General features: G+C 37.7%; 1 protein-coding gene across 2 annotated transcripts in view; it reads left to right on the top strand.

Moving 5' to 3' along the window:
• EPC2 (enhancer of polycomb homolog 2) overlaps positions 1-16779 on the top strand; it is a 50818-nt gene extending 34039 nt beyond the window's left edge. The window contains exons 7-14 of one of the 2 annotated variants that reach the window (XM_040602930.1): positions 174-365; positions 655-744; positions 3199-3344; positions 3451-3794; positions 9942-10072; positions 11876-12035; positions 13789-14122; positions 15499-16779. In XM_040602930.1, coding sequence (XP_040458864.1) covers positions 174-365; positions 655-744; positions 3199-3344; positions 3451-3794; positions 9942-10072; positions 11876-12035; positions 13789-14122; positions 15499-15571 — 1470 coding nt within the window. In that variant the 3' untranslated portion in view covers positions 15572-16779. Of the gene's footprint in view, positions 1-173; positions 366-654; positions 745-3198; positions 3345-3450; positions 3795-9935; positions 10073-11875; positions 12036-13788; positions 14123-15498 lie in introns of both variants that reach the window. The other variant, XM_040602929.1, reaches the window with a different exon arrangement.
• Positions 16780-17246: the final 467 nt, after the last annotated feature.

Here is a 17246-nt window from a genome sequence, read left to right as displayed (position 1 = left end):
GGTAAATTTCTAGGGTTTTTAGTGTTTTAAGTAAATTTTGCCTTATGTGTCTGAAATAGTCTGCAGATGCTGCATGGTGAGAGGCTTTGAAAGACAAGCAGTCATGTCTTCAAGGCATGAGAAAAGGAAAGGTTAATTATTTTTTTAAAATTTTTGGTTTTTTTCACAAACAGCATCCTCATCATTCATCGCTAAAGGAGGAGGTGTCAGATGTTGTACGTCAAAAGAAGAAGTATCTAAAGAAACCTAAAATGGAGTGTGTAGTAACTCCTCAACAGCCCTCTGCTGAGCCCTTGCCTGTTATCAGCAAGAGTGACATTAAACAGTATGACTTCCACAGCTCGGATGAAGATGAGTTCCCGCAGGTAATACTCTGTTACAGCATCTCCGTGTACAGAAGGCAGAAATTTCAGTTGCCTGTGATTTGGTCAGTCTGGCTTGAAATGGAGAATAACTCTGTTGGACAGTGGATGTACGTAAGGTACTTGGATAAACTGTGAGTAAGTGTTCTTCTTTGAAGCTAGGCTTTGGAGAAGCTTGCGTTTAATATATAAATGTGGCAGTTCATGCTATATAAATAAAACTTGGTATAATAAATAAAATTATATTATGTAAACATGGCAGTTAGAAGAATGACTTTGTTTTCTGGTCTAGGTACCCTCACCAGTATCAGAAGCAGAAGAAGAAAATGATCCTGATGGATCTTGTGCTTTCAGGAGAAGAGCAGGATGCCAGTATTATGCTGTAAGACTGTCTGCTGTTGGATTTAGTGTGGTGTCTTTTGTTTTGTTGCTTTGCTGTTGTTTTTTTTTTAATTGAGATTGTCGTTGTGCTAGTGTAATAGTTCTTCTGTTCCCACTTTCACCACCAAAGCTTTGATGATTTGGTGATTCCAAAGACAATTATTCTCAATCTTTGAGAATTATTCTCATTGTATTGTTACTCTGTGATGTAAGGGAGTGAGGGGGTTTTTTTGTCTTCCCGCCCCCCCCAGTTTTCTTAGCATGTTCTTTCTTCCCAGATTGTAGAGCTCATTAGGAGTTAGATACTAGTTGTCCCAGTTCTCAGACCTGCTGAGAGATCCCACTGGGGCATTGAGTAGAGTCTGCTGTTGAAGCAGAGGGGTTTAATCTGTTGAGGATTTTTTCATATAGTTGTCAAAATTTTCTTTTGAAAACAGTGCAGACTGTAGACATATTGAAAAACACTAGATTGCAATCGCAAGAATGTGCAGAGGACAGAGACTAATTATAGATGTCCTGTCATCATCTCAGAACCAACGAATGATAGTTTTTTACCAAGCATGTGCTTCTAGATGGGGAGCTCTAGGCTGCAGAGGACCAGGAAGGGCAACAACAACACTGTGATGGGTCTGGTTTTAGTTTGCTTGCTTCCCATGGGAAGCATGAAGGTACACGAAAAAATAATTGTGTAGCTTTTAAAGCCACTTACAGGGAAGTCATCTAGTCACTAGGAAGGCTGTTTCAGAAGCCCAGACATTCCCCAGAATGCTCAGATTGTAGCATGGGCATCTCATACAAGTTGTACTGGAAATTCTTTGCCCAGGTCAGGTGTGTGCTGGCACTGTTACTGTGCCATCTTTGCAGTGTCCTGCTGTGTTGTAGTCACTTTCAGAATACCACAGACAACTCAATCTTTCCCAGAATGTCAGTATTTTTAAATACTCCTCTTCTTTTAGAAATTTGAGTGGGTTATTTAAGACCATACTTGTCTGTTTGCCACCCATTTTTTGTTTGGCCTCTCAGGTTACTTGGTATTTCAGTTTGGGTGAGGGATTTTTTTTTTTTTACTACTTGGTTGCTCATCTAATCACCTTTTCTGCTTAGCTTCAGAGGGTTAGCTGAAGCTTCTCTCCTGCTTAGAATTCATCCTTCTTTTTTTCTTTCCTTAGCCTGTGAGTTAATTCCTTTGCCAAAACAAGTCGATGTGACTGAAAACTTCTATTATTGTTCTTTCCTGTTAGTTTTCCATTGTTGTGTAGAAGCAGGTTTTTTAACAGCCTTAATGTTAGCCTTTTAGGTTTGTTTTTTTTAACTACTGAAGCCATTTGAGTCTTGGTTAACTCTTAACATAAATTGATTGAATCTACAGCACTACTGTTGCTGTAGTTTTAACCTGATCACAAAAATTGATAATGAGTATTTCTTAACCTGTCATATAAGACATTTCAGACAGCGTTCAGCATTTCTGCTTGTAAAGATTATGCAATTTTGAGTTCATAATAATAATGAAGATATTCCTGGAGTGATAAAGATGCCCTAAGGTAAGCTGATACAGGCAATACACTGTCAAGTTCCTGTAATTGAACGTTGTGTATTGGAACAAAGGCCGTTCAGATCGGCATCTTTACCTTTGGCAGTGTGTGTTTCATGAGTAAAACTAAAGGGCAAATTTTGGACTACATACTCAGGTTGCAAGCTATCTGAGTTGGGAAGTTTTGCTTTGTACAGCTGGTGATTCAGCAGGATCCTCTGATAAAGGAACAGGCTTTCTTGGGATTTCCTTTGTCACAATAAATACTAAAAGTATTCTTCTGTAGCACGACGCTTAGCATTGGAGTTGTGCATACAGTTTTGAAGTATTTCTATCAATTATTTTTTATAAACTCATTTTTACAGACAAAAGCTTTTATGCTACTGACCCTTATAGTGGGATTAGACGAATCCATGAGAAGGGTGGCCCCTCAGCTGAGTGCAAAACATGGTGAGGGTGCAGCCTTGCCTGTGGGAAGTCCTTTGGCTTCTAAGAGTCTGAAGCCCAGAAGCTGTAACAAGTGAAGGATTTCTCCCTGTGTTTTATATCTTGTGACGAAGCACTGAAAGAGCCATTATCAGACGGGAGGTACTTGGCCAGATGGACCCATGTCTGAGTAGGATGGTTTTATGTGTTTCTTGGCAGAATGAATTAATTCTGGCTTGTTCTATATTTTCGTTGTGGCGTCTAATGTTATGACTAATCAAGGAAAGAGGGTTTTCTGCTTTGTGAATTCATGGGGGTTTGTTTTGTTTTCGTTTTTTAATCTTCCAAGTTCTTTTATGATCTGAGCATATTAATGAAGTGATAGTTCTGTGGGCATTTTCTATACTGTGGCCTGTGCATGATAATCACTTAGCAGTAACCTAATCGAAGTATACACTCTAAATGAGTGCAAAATTGCCTTTTTTTTTTTTCTTACAGCCTCGTTTGGACCAAACTAATTCTTCATATGAAAGCTCAGAATTGGCAGAATTGGACAAACTGAGGTTCAGGCATTGCCTTACAACTCTTACAATTCCAAGAAGATGTATAGGATTTGCAAGAAGACGAATTGGCAGGGGTGGAAGGTACTATTGTGTTATTTCTACTCTTTGTTCCCCTTCAAAGGATGGAAGTATTAGGAAGGGGTAGTTAAACTAACATATTTTTTTTTCCCCCATCCTCTTCAACCAGGGTTATAATGGACCGAATATCCACAGAACATGATCCTGTCTTGAGACAGATTGACCCAGAAATGCTGAACAGTTTTTCAAGCTCTTCCCAGACTTTAGACTTTTCTTCTAATTTTTCACGGACCAATGCTTCCAGTAAACGTTGTGAAAACAGACTGTCCCTTTCTGAAATACTAAGCAATATCAGATCATGTCGACTGCAGTGTTTTCAGCCAAGGCTACTAAATCTACAGGACAGTGATAGCGAAGAATGTACCTCAAGGAAACCAGGGCAGACTGTGAATAATAAAAGAGTTTCTGCAGCATCTGTAGCTTTATTGAACACCAGCAAGAATGGCATATCAGGTAGGCAAGGATTTTAATTTTTCTGGAACTCGAAATACTGAATACCAGTATCTTTACTTGTGATTGGACTGATAACATCTTCAGCAGCGATGTGTACCTAAACCAAAGATACAAGCTAATCATTTTGTGTTTTCTTAGAGTATACAGAAATTTTCCACAAGCAGTCTTCTTCCTTCTGCTTTTATTACAGTTTCAATAGAATCTTGATAAAAGTGCCGGACTTAAACATGCATTATTCAAAGGAGGGATTCTGCTTCTATTTAAGAATTGCTTAGGTGTGATTGAGTCTTAAAGACTAACCTTGTTTAAGGAGAGAAGAATGCTCTTCATAAATGCAAAAGAAAAGCAGTTGGTTTCACGGCAGGGGGGTGGTGTGTGTTGGAGTTTTGCTTTTTCACTTACCAAAACATCTCAGAAAACCAGTAGTAAGTCAGTAAGCATATTGAGCAGGCATGAAAAAGTCTGAAAACAGCATGTTTTGCCGATACCTGTTATAGTAAAAATTTTGACACTGGAAGCATCCAATGATGTGCCTTCTGTGTTGACTTTTTTCAGAAAATCATCAGCCATTAAGTATGACAGGAGATTGCCTTTGCCTTTAAATGTCATCTCTCACAGCCAGTGAAGCCAATCTCTTAATGCTCAGCTTTACGACCCGATAGCTCCAGATGAGCAAGGCAGCCATAAACTTTTTTTTCTAAAACTTAGAACCATTTCTTGTAGTATCTTCACAAGAATATAAAACATATGCAATACTTCTGATCTTCGTAGACCCTTCGTTAGTGATTTGGGTCTAGGAGCACTAAAGTTGGAATAAAAGCCACCAAAAGAAAAAAAAAAACCTCCTTTAAGCTTATATTATAAGTCTTTACATCATTTGCCTCATGTACTGGGAGTTGTAATTGCTTAAGTTTAATGTCACTTTTTTTGTAGTCGTAAAAGGATGTATGATTCTTTAAATGCTGAACAATTAGAGATACGTCAAAAGAGATCCACTACCAAGCACCAACAAGCATCTTGACTATTTTCCTGCTCTATTGTGTATATATGGAATAATTACATTTAAAAAATAGGCTGATTCTGAATTCCATAATTAGCTTTGTATGGATGCGGAATTATCTGTCTCTTTTGAAGACAGTTGCAGGATTGGGTATTTAATCTTCAGTAACATACCTTTAGAATTCATGCGTAGAAATTACATTTCTTGAAGACAAAAGCAGTTTTTTATGTTAGGTCTGTAAAAGACTGAGCATTAGCTTATTAAGTACCATCAGTGCAGATGAAATGATTTTGCACAACAATATTGTTCTGCTGCATGATGAGAACAAATATTACATGCTATGGTCATGTTTTATATAATTTTTTTTTTTTTTGTAAGGAACTTGAAGGTCTGGAGAGTTGCATCTGTAGCAGAAGGGGGCAGTTTTGTGTGATGGGATTGTTGATAAGCATCAAGAAATGTCTTATTAAAGCAAATGCAGAAAATAGAAGGGAATACTGTTTGTTAGAGTTAAGGATGTGAAACGTGGACTACGAGCTGTAAGGAACAACGAAGAATTTGCTCATAGCTCTTTATATAACATGCAAGTAATACTGCAAGATTTCTATTTTGCATGAATAAAGTATGGTGACATCAAGGTAAGGAAAGTGGCTTAAAAAGGTACAGGTTAAGCTGATTATTTTTTCTGTAGAATTTTTCATGGTGATGTAATAATAAATATCAATTGATTATTTAAGGATTAGCTAGATGTAAAACTTTGAGGCTTTGAGTTCTGCTCGGGGGAGATAGCCTCCTCCCCCAAGGGTGGAGTCTACGTAAAAAAACCTAGGCGAATACTTTGGGATGGAAGCAGATATATTTGCTTTTAATAGTATATGAAGAAATGAGTGAAGGGAAAAGGTTGAAGAGATTGGTAAAATCTCCACACCTGGCTTTAGTATAAATGAAGACCACATCGGTGGAAGAGAATTGTAGTAGCTATAGGAGGGATGACACAGAATAAGAAAACAAAAACGAGAACAGGTTTAAGCAGTATATTCAGGGAAAAGGGGGCTGTGTTTTGGTAGGGAACTGTGTATACGTAAGGAAAAAAATGTCAGCCCTTCGTGATTCATGTAATGCCATCAACAAGAATAAAACCCCTAAACTATTGGTGCTGCATAGCAAATTAATGACAGACCTGATATATACATGTGGACTAGCACTCAAGTACCTCAGGATTTACACTCTTAGGGAATGAGGACTGAAGGAAAGGGAAGAGAAATACTGATTTTAATGGTGGGAGAGGCTATAGAGAAATAAAAAAAAAGCATACTACTAAATCTGATGGATCTAAGACACTTTGTAGAGGAATAGTAATTAACTTTGGTTATATAATTTTAGAAATCATCTGAAGAATACATTTAGATTTGAATAGAGATCACTGAGTAGTTGAAGTACATTATGCAGGAAAACTTATGGTTATGGAAGACCTTTTTCTTTCCAGGTTTAAATTATAAAACAGATCCTGTAATTCTGGTAAAGGATCAGATGCAGCAGACAACAAAGCTCTTCACCAAGTAACTGAGCCAGCAAGAGGCACTGCTGTTAGATTTTTCTCATTAGTAAATAGTGAGTAAATTTTAAAAGGGCTGGTCAAAGTCTGGTTGTGCATTAAATGAGCACAAGTATTATTGCTGCATTTATTAAAGTCATTCTGTTTGGAAGATGATTTTTTATAGCACACTTATGTGTAAACATAAAGCTGCCTCTAGAGGAAACAATGACGGTAGTTAAACTGAGTTTTGTTTTTGTTTTTTGTTTTTTCTTTTAGTTTAGAGAAGACTTGGAGTTGCTCGCTTTGGTTTTCGGTGTGCAAGAATGTCTAAAGTTACCTCTGACTTAAATTTTTCACTTGTATTAATAAAGCAACTCTGGTATTTCCTCAAATGCTAGGCATTGTACAAACTGAAAGACTTACTTTAAAAATGTGTGACTAGTGTTTTCTTGAAAGTGCCTCATCAGTGCATAAATAAAGAACCACTGTTTCAAGTTAAATTACTCTCTTGCTCATATTATAAGAACTGCAAACGGAAAAGCTGAATCTGAGGAACTTTGAGACAAGTTCAGTGAAACACTCTGTTCCCTTTGATCAGTTGTGTAAATTTTTTGTAGTCTTGCACACTTTGGCAGAGACCAGCTTACTTTTCCAGACAGAGACACCTCCAGACCAACTCTCTGTTTAATATAAAATGAGAAACTGATGAGCTAGGGATACAACTAGTCATCAGGAGAGATGATGGAGGGAGAAAGTTACCAGGAATTTGTGGATGGTAGAGTAAGTAATAATTAACCTACTTGCAGAATTCCTAGAGTGCAACTCAGCCAGTTTTTGGGACTGAAGTAAGAAGTAAATTTTTTTTAAACAAAATCTTCAGCAGTTTGCGGTACAGTCGGTATGTTGCACATGGCTTCCAGTCTGCTTCATCTGCCAGTTCCTATGACCTGCTCAAAGAGTTACCGATTTAGTTACCATGTCCCAAGATACAAAAGACAACTGCAGATGACGACATTCTGAGTTGAAGAACTGTGCTTATGGAAGAAGCTCTTACATTTTGAAGTTTTTCTTGGTTTTGTTTTTTTTGTTGTTGTTTTGTTTTGTTTTGTTTTCCTTTTTTTCCCCCCAGAATTAAATACCATATAGAAATAATTAAAGAAATGCTGCTTTTGGGGCAGCCTGAAAAGACAATCTTTCATTAAAGCCTTCAGATCGTAAGAGAAGGGATGCAATAATCCAAACCAAAGCTGTCGAGGAGAGGAGCCTGGAAGACTTAATTTCACATTGGCTTTTTTTTACCTTGCTCAGTTATAGTGTTTCAGTACAGTCAGGGTATGGTAACATAGAAAATCCTGATACTCGGCAGTGGAAGCTAAAATTCTGGTAAATAGAACCTTTAATAGAAATATAGAACACTTTCACTTAACTATGACCTTTAAAGGCTACCTTGAGATGTCATAGAGGTTTGCTGTTTTCTTTTTTTCTCTAGGACCCTTCAGTTGTCTGAGTTGGCAGAAGCAAATAATATTAAATCTGCTAATGAAGATCTGCTGTTTTATAACAAGGCTAACAGCTGAGTTCAGTCTGACCACTGAATAAGTATCTGGTGACAGGTAGTGAACTGAGTGGAGTTTAAACATGAGAAGGCAGAGTGAGCAATTATTACATTACTACGATAACCTTCCCTGTACCTGGAAATAGTGTGTTTGATGACTTCATGGTCTATGTCAAACTGAGAATGAAGGGAGATTGGAAACATAGAATTGATGCGTGGGCTAAATCAGATGATCCCTCGATGCAGAGACTGCTTTCCGTGTTACGTCTTTACAGCCCGTAGAATAATGAACTTTGAGTCTAGATGAATACCCCTGTATTGCTGAGAAATGACAGCTGATTACGGCTAAGTGTAGTCTAAGCTTGTTCTAAAACACTTTTTTATAAAAACAAAATACATGTTCTGGAATTTGTTACCTCAGAACCTAAAAATAGAAATACATATATATGTAATGTTCCATAATGCTGTTCTTGGCTCTCTTGCCTTTAGTAATACAACACGTTTTGGGAGACTATTGTGAGGGAACTTAGCAGGTTTAGCTGACTGAACTCAGAATTAAATGCTTGCAGTAATAGGTAATCTTCAAGAGGAACACAGTAAAGCTAAATACAAAATAAATTTGGTTTTGGAATGTGTTGGAAATGATACTTTTATTGGATTCTGGGAATATTATCTGCATAACTCATTGGATTTTAAGTGCCCTCCTAACATAGTTGAAACCTGTTTTAAGAATGTAGCAGTAAGGAACAAGTGCCAGTACTAATTTCTAAATAGTCACAGTCTTAATTTTGGTATTTACTCAAGAAAGGAATTTCAGGACAACCACATGTGTTACAACTAGTAGGTGAAAGAGCCAGACCCTGAAAGATAGATCACTTCCTATTTTAATGTTAATGTAGTGTCTCTTGATAAGGTGATATTCCTGCAGAATCCAGGTGTTTTGAGATGAGTGACATCTTCAGAGTTGAAAAAAAATAGTTCAGAACAAACTGTTGAAAAGTTAATTCTTTTTTATTTCCTCCTAGGATAACTTGGTTGTTAGGTTAACATCAGCTACTCAGGTTTTAATATGAAACACTTGACAGTATTTTCAGTTTCTCAAGTGTACAGTTCCTTGGGGATGGGGGGAGAGTATTAGAACAGCTTGTCTGACTTCACTATTCCCTTCACTTGTTGCGAGTACCATGCTCCCGAGGTTGCATTAACCTGGTTCTCATGAATAAGCAAACTTAGGGCACTCTAAAACTATTTACTCCACTAAAAAAAAAAAAAAATAATAATAATAATAATAATAAAAAAAAAAAATTGACAGAGAAAATCCTGTTCAGGTGAAAGTTAAGTTTCCTTCAAGTAGGGGTTGGGGGTGGGAGGTGTGAGTTAAGGAGGTCAAACTAGATTTGCAAAATATTTGTGATATTTACAGACATTTACTAAGTTTTAGGCCTGGAGATTAGCTTTGTCATTGTGTATTAGTTTATAGCTCTTTCAAGTGAGGGTTAGTATAGCACTGTATACAAACTGTTTGAATATATGAATTCTGGTTGTGCTGTTTAGGTAGGCGTTCTCAAAGGAAGAGTATGCCTGGCAGACACGAAGTCCTTTCTGGTGTCAGTGAAAAGGGCAGTGATAAGGGACTGTAGGAAGGAAAGCTGTACAAGGATTAACTCCCCATGTTCACTGCGAGGGAAGGCACCCAGCTCAGCCCAGTGTACTCCTTCTGCAGCTGTGACCGCTGTTTTCTGAGAGGCAGGAAAATAATTTCTTTAAGCGTTTGCTTAAAGCTACTGTAGAGAAAGCCACCAAAGATAGAAACTGCTTAAAAGCAATGAAAACTATGAATTCTTTTGTTGTAATTTGATTTAGTGCTGAAAGAACAAAATAAGTTTAGCTTGACCTCTCCTTTACATAAGGATATATGATGATCTCTGCAGGTGTCTAACACAGTGTATGTTGCCTTCAACCATTTGTGATCCAACATAGATACACTCTTGCATTTCAGATATATTTTGTGCAGGCCTGTCTAACGCTGCTTCCCTTTCTTTTCGGTAGTAACAGGGGGTATCACAGAGGAGCAATTTCAGACACATCAACAGCAGTTAGTTCAAATGCAGAGGCAACAGCTTGCTCAGCTTCAGCAGAAACAGCAATCTCAGCATTCCTCACAACAGACACATCCGAAAGCACAGGTAATGCACCTTAAATGTTGTCATGTGCTGATACCTTCCTTCTTGGTTCTGTATTTTTTATCTCTTAAGCTAAATATAACACAGTAAATACGTTAAATTTTAGAATGAGCGTAGAATACTTTTGGTCAAGACGCTTTTCCAGTTTGCTGTACAGTGCTTGGAAAGCAACTTATGCTGTAGCTAGTACAAATACCTTGCCTTCATTTTTCTATTTGGAACAAGAGAATATTTTAAGTTTTAGCATCACAACCTGTTGTTGTTGGGGTTTTTTCTTTGTTTTGTGGTTTTTGGGTTTTTTTGTAGGTTATATATCATGGCTACATTTTAAAAGTTGAGTAAGAGATTTCATATTTTAATGCATTAGTTGCATCCACAGAGTAGGTCAGTGTAGAAATAGCCAGTGCTCTGTCAGGTCATGCTATTTTCACTAGTTTTGTCCTCCTTTTGTAAGTGCTCCAAAGAGACTTCTTTATTAAAACTACTTTATGAGGTAATGTATTCTGTTACAAACAGATGTTCAGTGAATACTAAAAAATTGGTAGGTTCTGAGGAGGAAAAATGTAGTTTTGCATATTTTCATTCCTTCCTCCTCCCCATCTGCAGTGTTACTACTACTGTCTTCTAAAAGAATCATATTTTTCCTCTGTAGTGCCTTGCAAGTGAAGAATATGTGTTTTTCTGTTAAGCTTAGTTTTCTGTTAGTTTCTTACTAAGAAAATATGACAGCTGTTGCTGTTGTCTGTTTCTAGGAAAACTTACTTTACTTTGAGCATATTCTATCTAATTGCCAGTGCTGTTTGTCCCTTCCTTTCAGTGTTTTCTGCTTTGGTTAGTCAGGGATTCTGTATTGGTTGTTACTGATTACATTTTCTGTATGTGTAGAGACAGGACACCAGAATATTTAAACAAGAGGAATGAATTTTGGATTTTTAAGACACTCTGCCTATGCAAAGTAATTTTCTGAGTTCATATAAACTGAAGCTGCAGAATGATACATGCAGCCATTTCAGGGTATCTTTCAAAGAAACTGGACTAATAAAAGATGTGTACTTCCAGAATGTGATGGGCAGTTAAGTGGTAGCAGAAATTACTCCATGACAATGAATGTACCATGAATACTGAAAATTCTTCAGACTTGCAGTTGCAGTATACTTGCTGCCTGGAGACAGAAGAGAGAAGGAAACTTAAGGCATAGTCAGTTGTTCTAGAGGAAACTTCTTAAATGCACAGAATCACAGAACAGTTTGGGCTAGCAGGGACCCCCCCCAGCCCAGGCTGCTCCCAGCCCCATCCAGCCTGGCCTGGAGCACTGCCAGGGATGGGGCACCCACAGCTGCTCTGGGCAGCCTGGCCCACCGCCTCCTGATATCTGATCTGCATCTGCCCTCTTTTAGTTCAGAGCTGTTACCTCCTCATCCTGTCACTGTGCTCGCTGATAAAGAGCCCCTCCCCAGCATTCACGTAGGCCCCTTTAGGTACTGGGAGGGCACTGGAGCGCCTCCACGGAGCCTTCTCTTCTCCAGGCTGACCAACACATTATGAAGGTGATCTGTTTTGCCAAGAACTGCATTTGCTGTTGACTGGCTGAATTGGGCAGGACTTACCCAATGGTCATTTGGACACTAATTTCCAGTTTTTCATCAGACTTGTGAAATGGAAATATTTAATGTTATGGTGCATTAGATTACACTTAGAAGATTGATTTATTTATTTGCTGGTAACTCTGCATTATAGCAATTGTAACTTAGTTTATTTTTATACTTGAATAATTATAAAGAAAAAAAATATTTTTTCTTCCCACAGGGCTCCAGCACCTCTGACTGTATGTCAAAAACACTTGATTCAGCCAGCGCCCACTTTGCTGCATCTGCAGTGGTTAGTGCACCTGCTCCTAGTCGCAGTGAGGTAACGAAGGAACAAAACACCAGCCACAACAATATTAATGGTGTTCTCCAGCCTTCAGGTGATGATTTCTTAAAACTCATGGTCTAGTACTAGCTGAGAATATGTCAACTGGTCTTATTTCTGATTTCTAAAATACTATTTAATAATCATAAACAAATCAAATATATTAATTGTGATACTTCTGAATACTGTTCCTTAAAATACTGTTGTGCACTGGTGTGTAGGTTAGTATGGTAATAAAACTAGCAAATGCTCTCTTGCATTGGAAGAGCAATTTCTGTTTTCTTATGTAGGATTTTATCTTTTAATTATCTGTCATGATCAGAAGCGTAAGTGACAGCATTTTAAAAACAGTGTGAATTTGTAATTAAAATCAATTGCTTAAAACATTAAGTACTTTAAGAAGGAAGTAGAAAAGTTGTTACGTTATTTGGTCATTATCTCACTGGCATATTGAGACAAAAACATACTAATGGACGACTACTGGCAATTCTTCTGACTTTACTGTTTCAGGTTTCATTGCGTTTAGGATTTCTCCCAAATTCAGGAAAAAGTGTAGACATTGGCCTTCACTACCTTCCCGCCACCCCTCTTTCTGAACCTCTGCTACCAGGAGGCAGTAGTGCCAGTCATGCTGGTGTAGTAGCCATGTTGCCGAGAGACAAATGTTATTTGGCATTTGACTGCCATAACACATAAAAGGTTTTTAGAGTAATTTGTTGTTTTAACAGCTAATGATGTGATTAGTTTTATAGACCTTCTGCCAGGCTGGGTTAATGATAATATGAAATGAATCGAGGGAGGAAAAACCACAGCTGAATAAAATCAATATACTGGAACAGTTCCAAGAAAGAAAAAGACATCTATGTACAGTTCTCCAAGATCATATCTGGGAGGGTGGTGTTTTGAGGGGTATAAGATCAGGCACAGGGTAGTGTACCATGTCAGTATGTGGTACACAGCTTTACGATTGATGAAAACCATTACAGATATTATGCATACAAAATCAGACTGCTGTTACTCTTCTAAAGCTGTGAGCGGCAATGGTGGGAAGGAGCTATTCCTGTTCAGGACAGGAAGACTTGTAAATTAGGAGATGTTAGCTGAAAGCAAATTTTTTTCAGGAATAAGAATCCCCTAGGGATGAAACGAGGATCTAGTTCCCCTGTGATCAAAAGGAGAACAGTGAATAGCTAGGATGCCAAGATGATATTTGAGAACCTCTGGTTTTAATACACGCTATGAAACGTGAAGTTTCTCACACCTCAGGAGTGTGAACAGAGCACTGCAGCAAAATCTGAGCAGAGTTTTCTAATTTGCCCAGCCTTAGACCCCTAGTTTTGCTGCACTGAGAGAGTCTGGTCCCCAGAACCTCTTTACGTTACCAGCAGAACAAGGTAGGGGGTGATTCAAAGCATCGGAATTTGGCTTCGCAGTCGGTCTCTGAGGTTGCCTAGCTGAGGTAGTCCCCAGCCAATACACTTGTATGGGGAGCGTTGCCCCTTTGATTTAAAGCACCTAAAAAGAGGTGTACCAAGTTGGGCAGTGTAAAAGCTCTTTGTCATATGAAAGTTATTTGTCAACTTCTTTCACTTGCTGATGTTCTTGTGAATGAAAAAACATGCCATGTTCCTAATGTTAGCTAGAAATATTTCTAAAGTTTTACACTTTGCAGATCTTTAAAAAAAAAAAACATTGTTGCACAATTCCAGTGATGTGTATACTTTAAAGCATTACCCTTGAAGTTAATCTTTGGAATTGAATCCGAGGAATGGCATATTTTTAACTTGACAACTTTTGGTTTGTAACAGGAACCTCCAGAACTTTGTACTCCACCAACATGGCTTTATCATCCAGCCCAGGGATTTCAACTGTACAGCTTGTAAGGACAGTTGGCCACACCACCACAAACCACTTAATTCCAGCATTGTGCACAAGCAGCCCTCAGACGCTTCCCATGAACAATTCTTGCCTGACAAATGCAGTGCACCTCAACAATGTCAGTGTTGTTTCTCCAGTCAATGTGCATATCAATACAAGGACTTCAGCACCATCGCCAACAGCCTTAAAACTCGCCACAGTTGCTGCCAGTATGGACAGAGTGCCAAAGGTAACTTCTAGCAGTGCCATCAGCAGTATAGCAAGGTAAGCATGGAGCCTTTTTGAAGTTTGAAGTTACTTTTGTTTGAAGTTTCCTTTGTGCTACAGAAATGCCTCCACAGAAATGCCCAACTCGGCCCTAGAGTACTAAACAGAATTGTTTCCACCTCCAAGAGACTTCTCAGTTATAGCTTCAGCCTCACAAAAACATCCAGCTGCTGGCAGCTTCGCGGTGGCTGTGACAAACTGCAAGAGCTGTTTTGTATATTAACCCCCAAATAATTCACGCTGATTTTAGGCACCGGTAGTTTTGGTAAACTTCCGCTGTGTTTAAAATGGCTTCATTTTAACCATTTTCATTTGTCCTTTCTCTCATGCAGCACTTCCAGGTAGATTCTATCAAACCCTGCACATCTTCTCTCCATAACTTTGTGTAAGATGCAAGCTGGACGTACCTATTTTATATATACATACAGATATATGTGTATGTGAAGTGTAAACCACTTTTATGTGCCAGCCTGCATCTTATGTGTATAGACAGATTTATTCTCATTGAACAGCAGCACTCTTGGTTCAGGATACTTAGAAGATGTTTCACAGGAGTGTCAGGAGCTTGCAGCTGGCTATGTTTTCTGAAAATGGTGGTATTTGGGCTTTGGTTGAAGCCTTTGCTGGATTGTATGATGTTTAAAAAAAAAAAAAAAGGAGTAAAGTTTGTGATGAATTAGAAAAGTGAAAAATGGCCATTAGCAAATGTGGCTTCCTGATTATTTCATAACGCTCCTGCAGAGGTTAAAATTTTAGAGTTTTTTGAGATGGAAAATGGCATGTATAATTTAGTCACTATAGATTGAGGAAAAAGGTATTTTTAAATTAGCAGCTGTGCCTTAAAGCATACTTTTGTATCAGTAACGCATTTAGTTCTTATTTCCCTCAAGTCATAGGGGTATTTCAAGTCATGTCAGCAAATGCTGTGAAAAGTACCACCTTAGCTGAACAGGTCTTGGGCTTTTCTACAAAGAATGATAACAAATTGGGAAAACATTTAAGATTTCTTGCACTAGTGCTAAAGTGGAATTGGGGTGGGTGGGAGAGGATTATGTTAGAATAACGCTTTACTGTGAGTCAGTCATCATAATATATCTTGACTTTCCTTCTTCAGGAGACTCTTTAGTACTTTTACCTATAACTTAGGCTGGTAATTTACAGTTAAATGCAAGAATCTTGTAGAAGGGACTGCAGTTAGTGGAGTAAAAGTTAGTATTTAGTTTTAAATAATCTGTTTCTAATACGTGTTTTCTCCCTGATCCAGGCTAACAGCTGTGTAAAAAAAAAAAAAACAAAGCACATGTAATAAATCATTAAAACTGTGTAAGAAAATATGTTCTACCTGTAACTATTGAATATTTCTTTTATTGCAGAGAGAATCATGAACCAGAACGACTGGGTTTAAATGGCATAGCAGAGACAACAGTAGCCATGGAAGTGACATAACCTCAAACCAGTGTCTCAACCTGTGCTAATGGTGTAGTCATTTATATTCCAACCGAGTGCAAAATACAGCACTCTGTGGATCACAGAGAACTAAAATGGACCTAAATGGACTATCATTATATCGTGTATTAAGTCGATATATAATGTAAATTTTGTAAAATTGGGAAAATCACTACCTTGTAAAATAGTTTATTTGTATCATCAATATTATTTCTGTTACTTGAATAGTAGATATTCATCATCATGCTTTTGCACTTGAATTTGCAACTGAATGGATTAAAAAATAATTCTTTAATGGGATCATGAGCATGAAATGGGATCCTGCATCACTTGTTTTAACTATTTATTTTGCCATGTTTACATTTTGTATCTTGTACAAATAAATCCAACTTTGTGTCTAAAAAAAAAAAAGTTAAAGATTCATAGCTAGGAAACAAAATTCTTGTAATTTTTTTCTAAAGGAAATGTAAAGTTTTCACTTGGTTCATTTTGTTTCACAATTTGACTAGATGGACTTTTTGGTAAATACTTTAGTGGCATTTCACTGTCAAATATGAAGTTCAAGGCAAAATAGTATTTTCTATTACTGTGCAGGGGAAAGGGATGGATCGATACATGCAAATTTAATGTAGTAACTCACTTTTCCATATATTTTGAATGTATATTTCTATTTATAATACCAGTTTATAAAAAATAATTACACAGGAAAAAAAACTGACTAGAAAAATTATGCATCTAGCACATATAAAATTGTGCAGATATGAGAAAATTTTCAACTGATTACATTTTATCTGAAGACTGCATATTTTAACTGGCTTTAAAACTGTAACACACCACATAAAGGATATTTTACCAGGTATGTATTGCATTATATATCATTGCAATAATTAATTATTGGATGTCTAGATATCGAGCCATCCCAGGTGGTGGGGGGGAGGGAGGGTTGTGGCAAGATTGTCTTTTCAATTTTGGAGAGTTTTCCTGTGGCTACAAGGCAAGTAACGGGTTGGAAAAAGTCTGACTGTAAGCGTTGGACACCTTCGTAGTGTAGTGTTTTAGTGACTTTTTTTATACGGTTCTTGTAAATTAGATACGTGTAGTGGTGTTTCAGAATGTTTGTTTATGCACTAGTTCAGACAACTTTCCCTGTTACTTGTTCTTGATAAGTGAAAACTGCAGGGAAATAAAAATACATATCAAAACACGGACATGTTGCATATGTGTTTATTTCACAATGTGCAAGCAATAGAAGTGTAAATTTTGGAGGTTAGTGGTAGTCTTTTGATGACTTTTGACCAAAGCATGTGCACTTTTTTCCAAAAGGTTTCCGATTACGTGACTATTTCCCGCGCTTACCGTATGCGGTAGGGGAGGGATGGTCCAGTAGTTGGGACCTGAGACCCTGGGCATAATCAGGACGAGACAACAGTTTCTTGTTCTGCCAGAGGAACTTCAGGTATTAGTTTGGGTGAATCAGTTGAATTTTCTGCTGTTTGGTTCACTCTCCACCTGTAATTTGGATGATGTTTCTGTATTTCCTTCCAACCTCAACGCTTCTGTGATTTATAAGAACTTCAGGACATTGTCAAGTCCAGCCCCTGCCCCATGGAAGTCAAGATGTGATTTGCCTGTATGTCATGCAGTCAGTGTATTTTTCCTCTTGGCTTTTTATATA

The sequence above is a fragment of the Falco naumanni genome, chromosome 8 (genome assembly GCF_017639655.2).
Source record: "Falco naumanni isolate bFalNau1 chromosome 8, bFalNau1.pat, whole genome shotgun sequence".
Classification (NCBI taxonomy): domain Eukaryota; kingdom Metazoa; phylum Chordata; class Aves; order Falconiformes; family Falconidae; genus Falco; species Falco naumanni.
The sequence above is the reverse complement of the archived record's forward strand: the minus strand, read 5'-3'. Positions and strand labels throughout refer to the sequence as shown.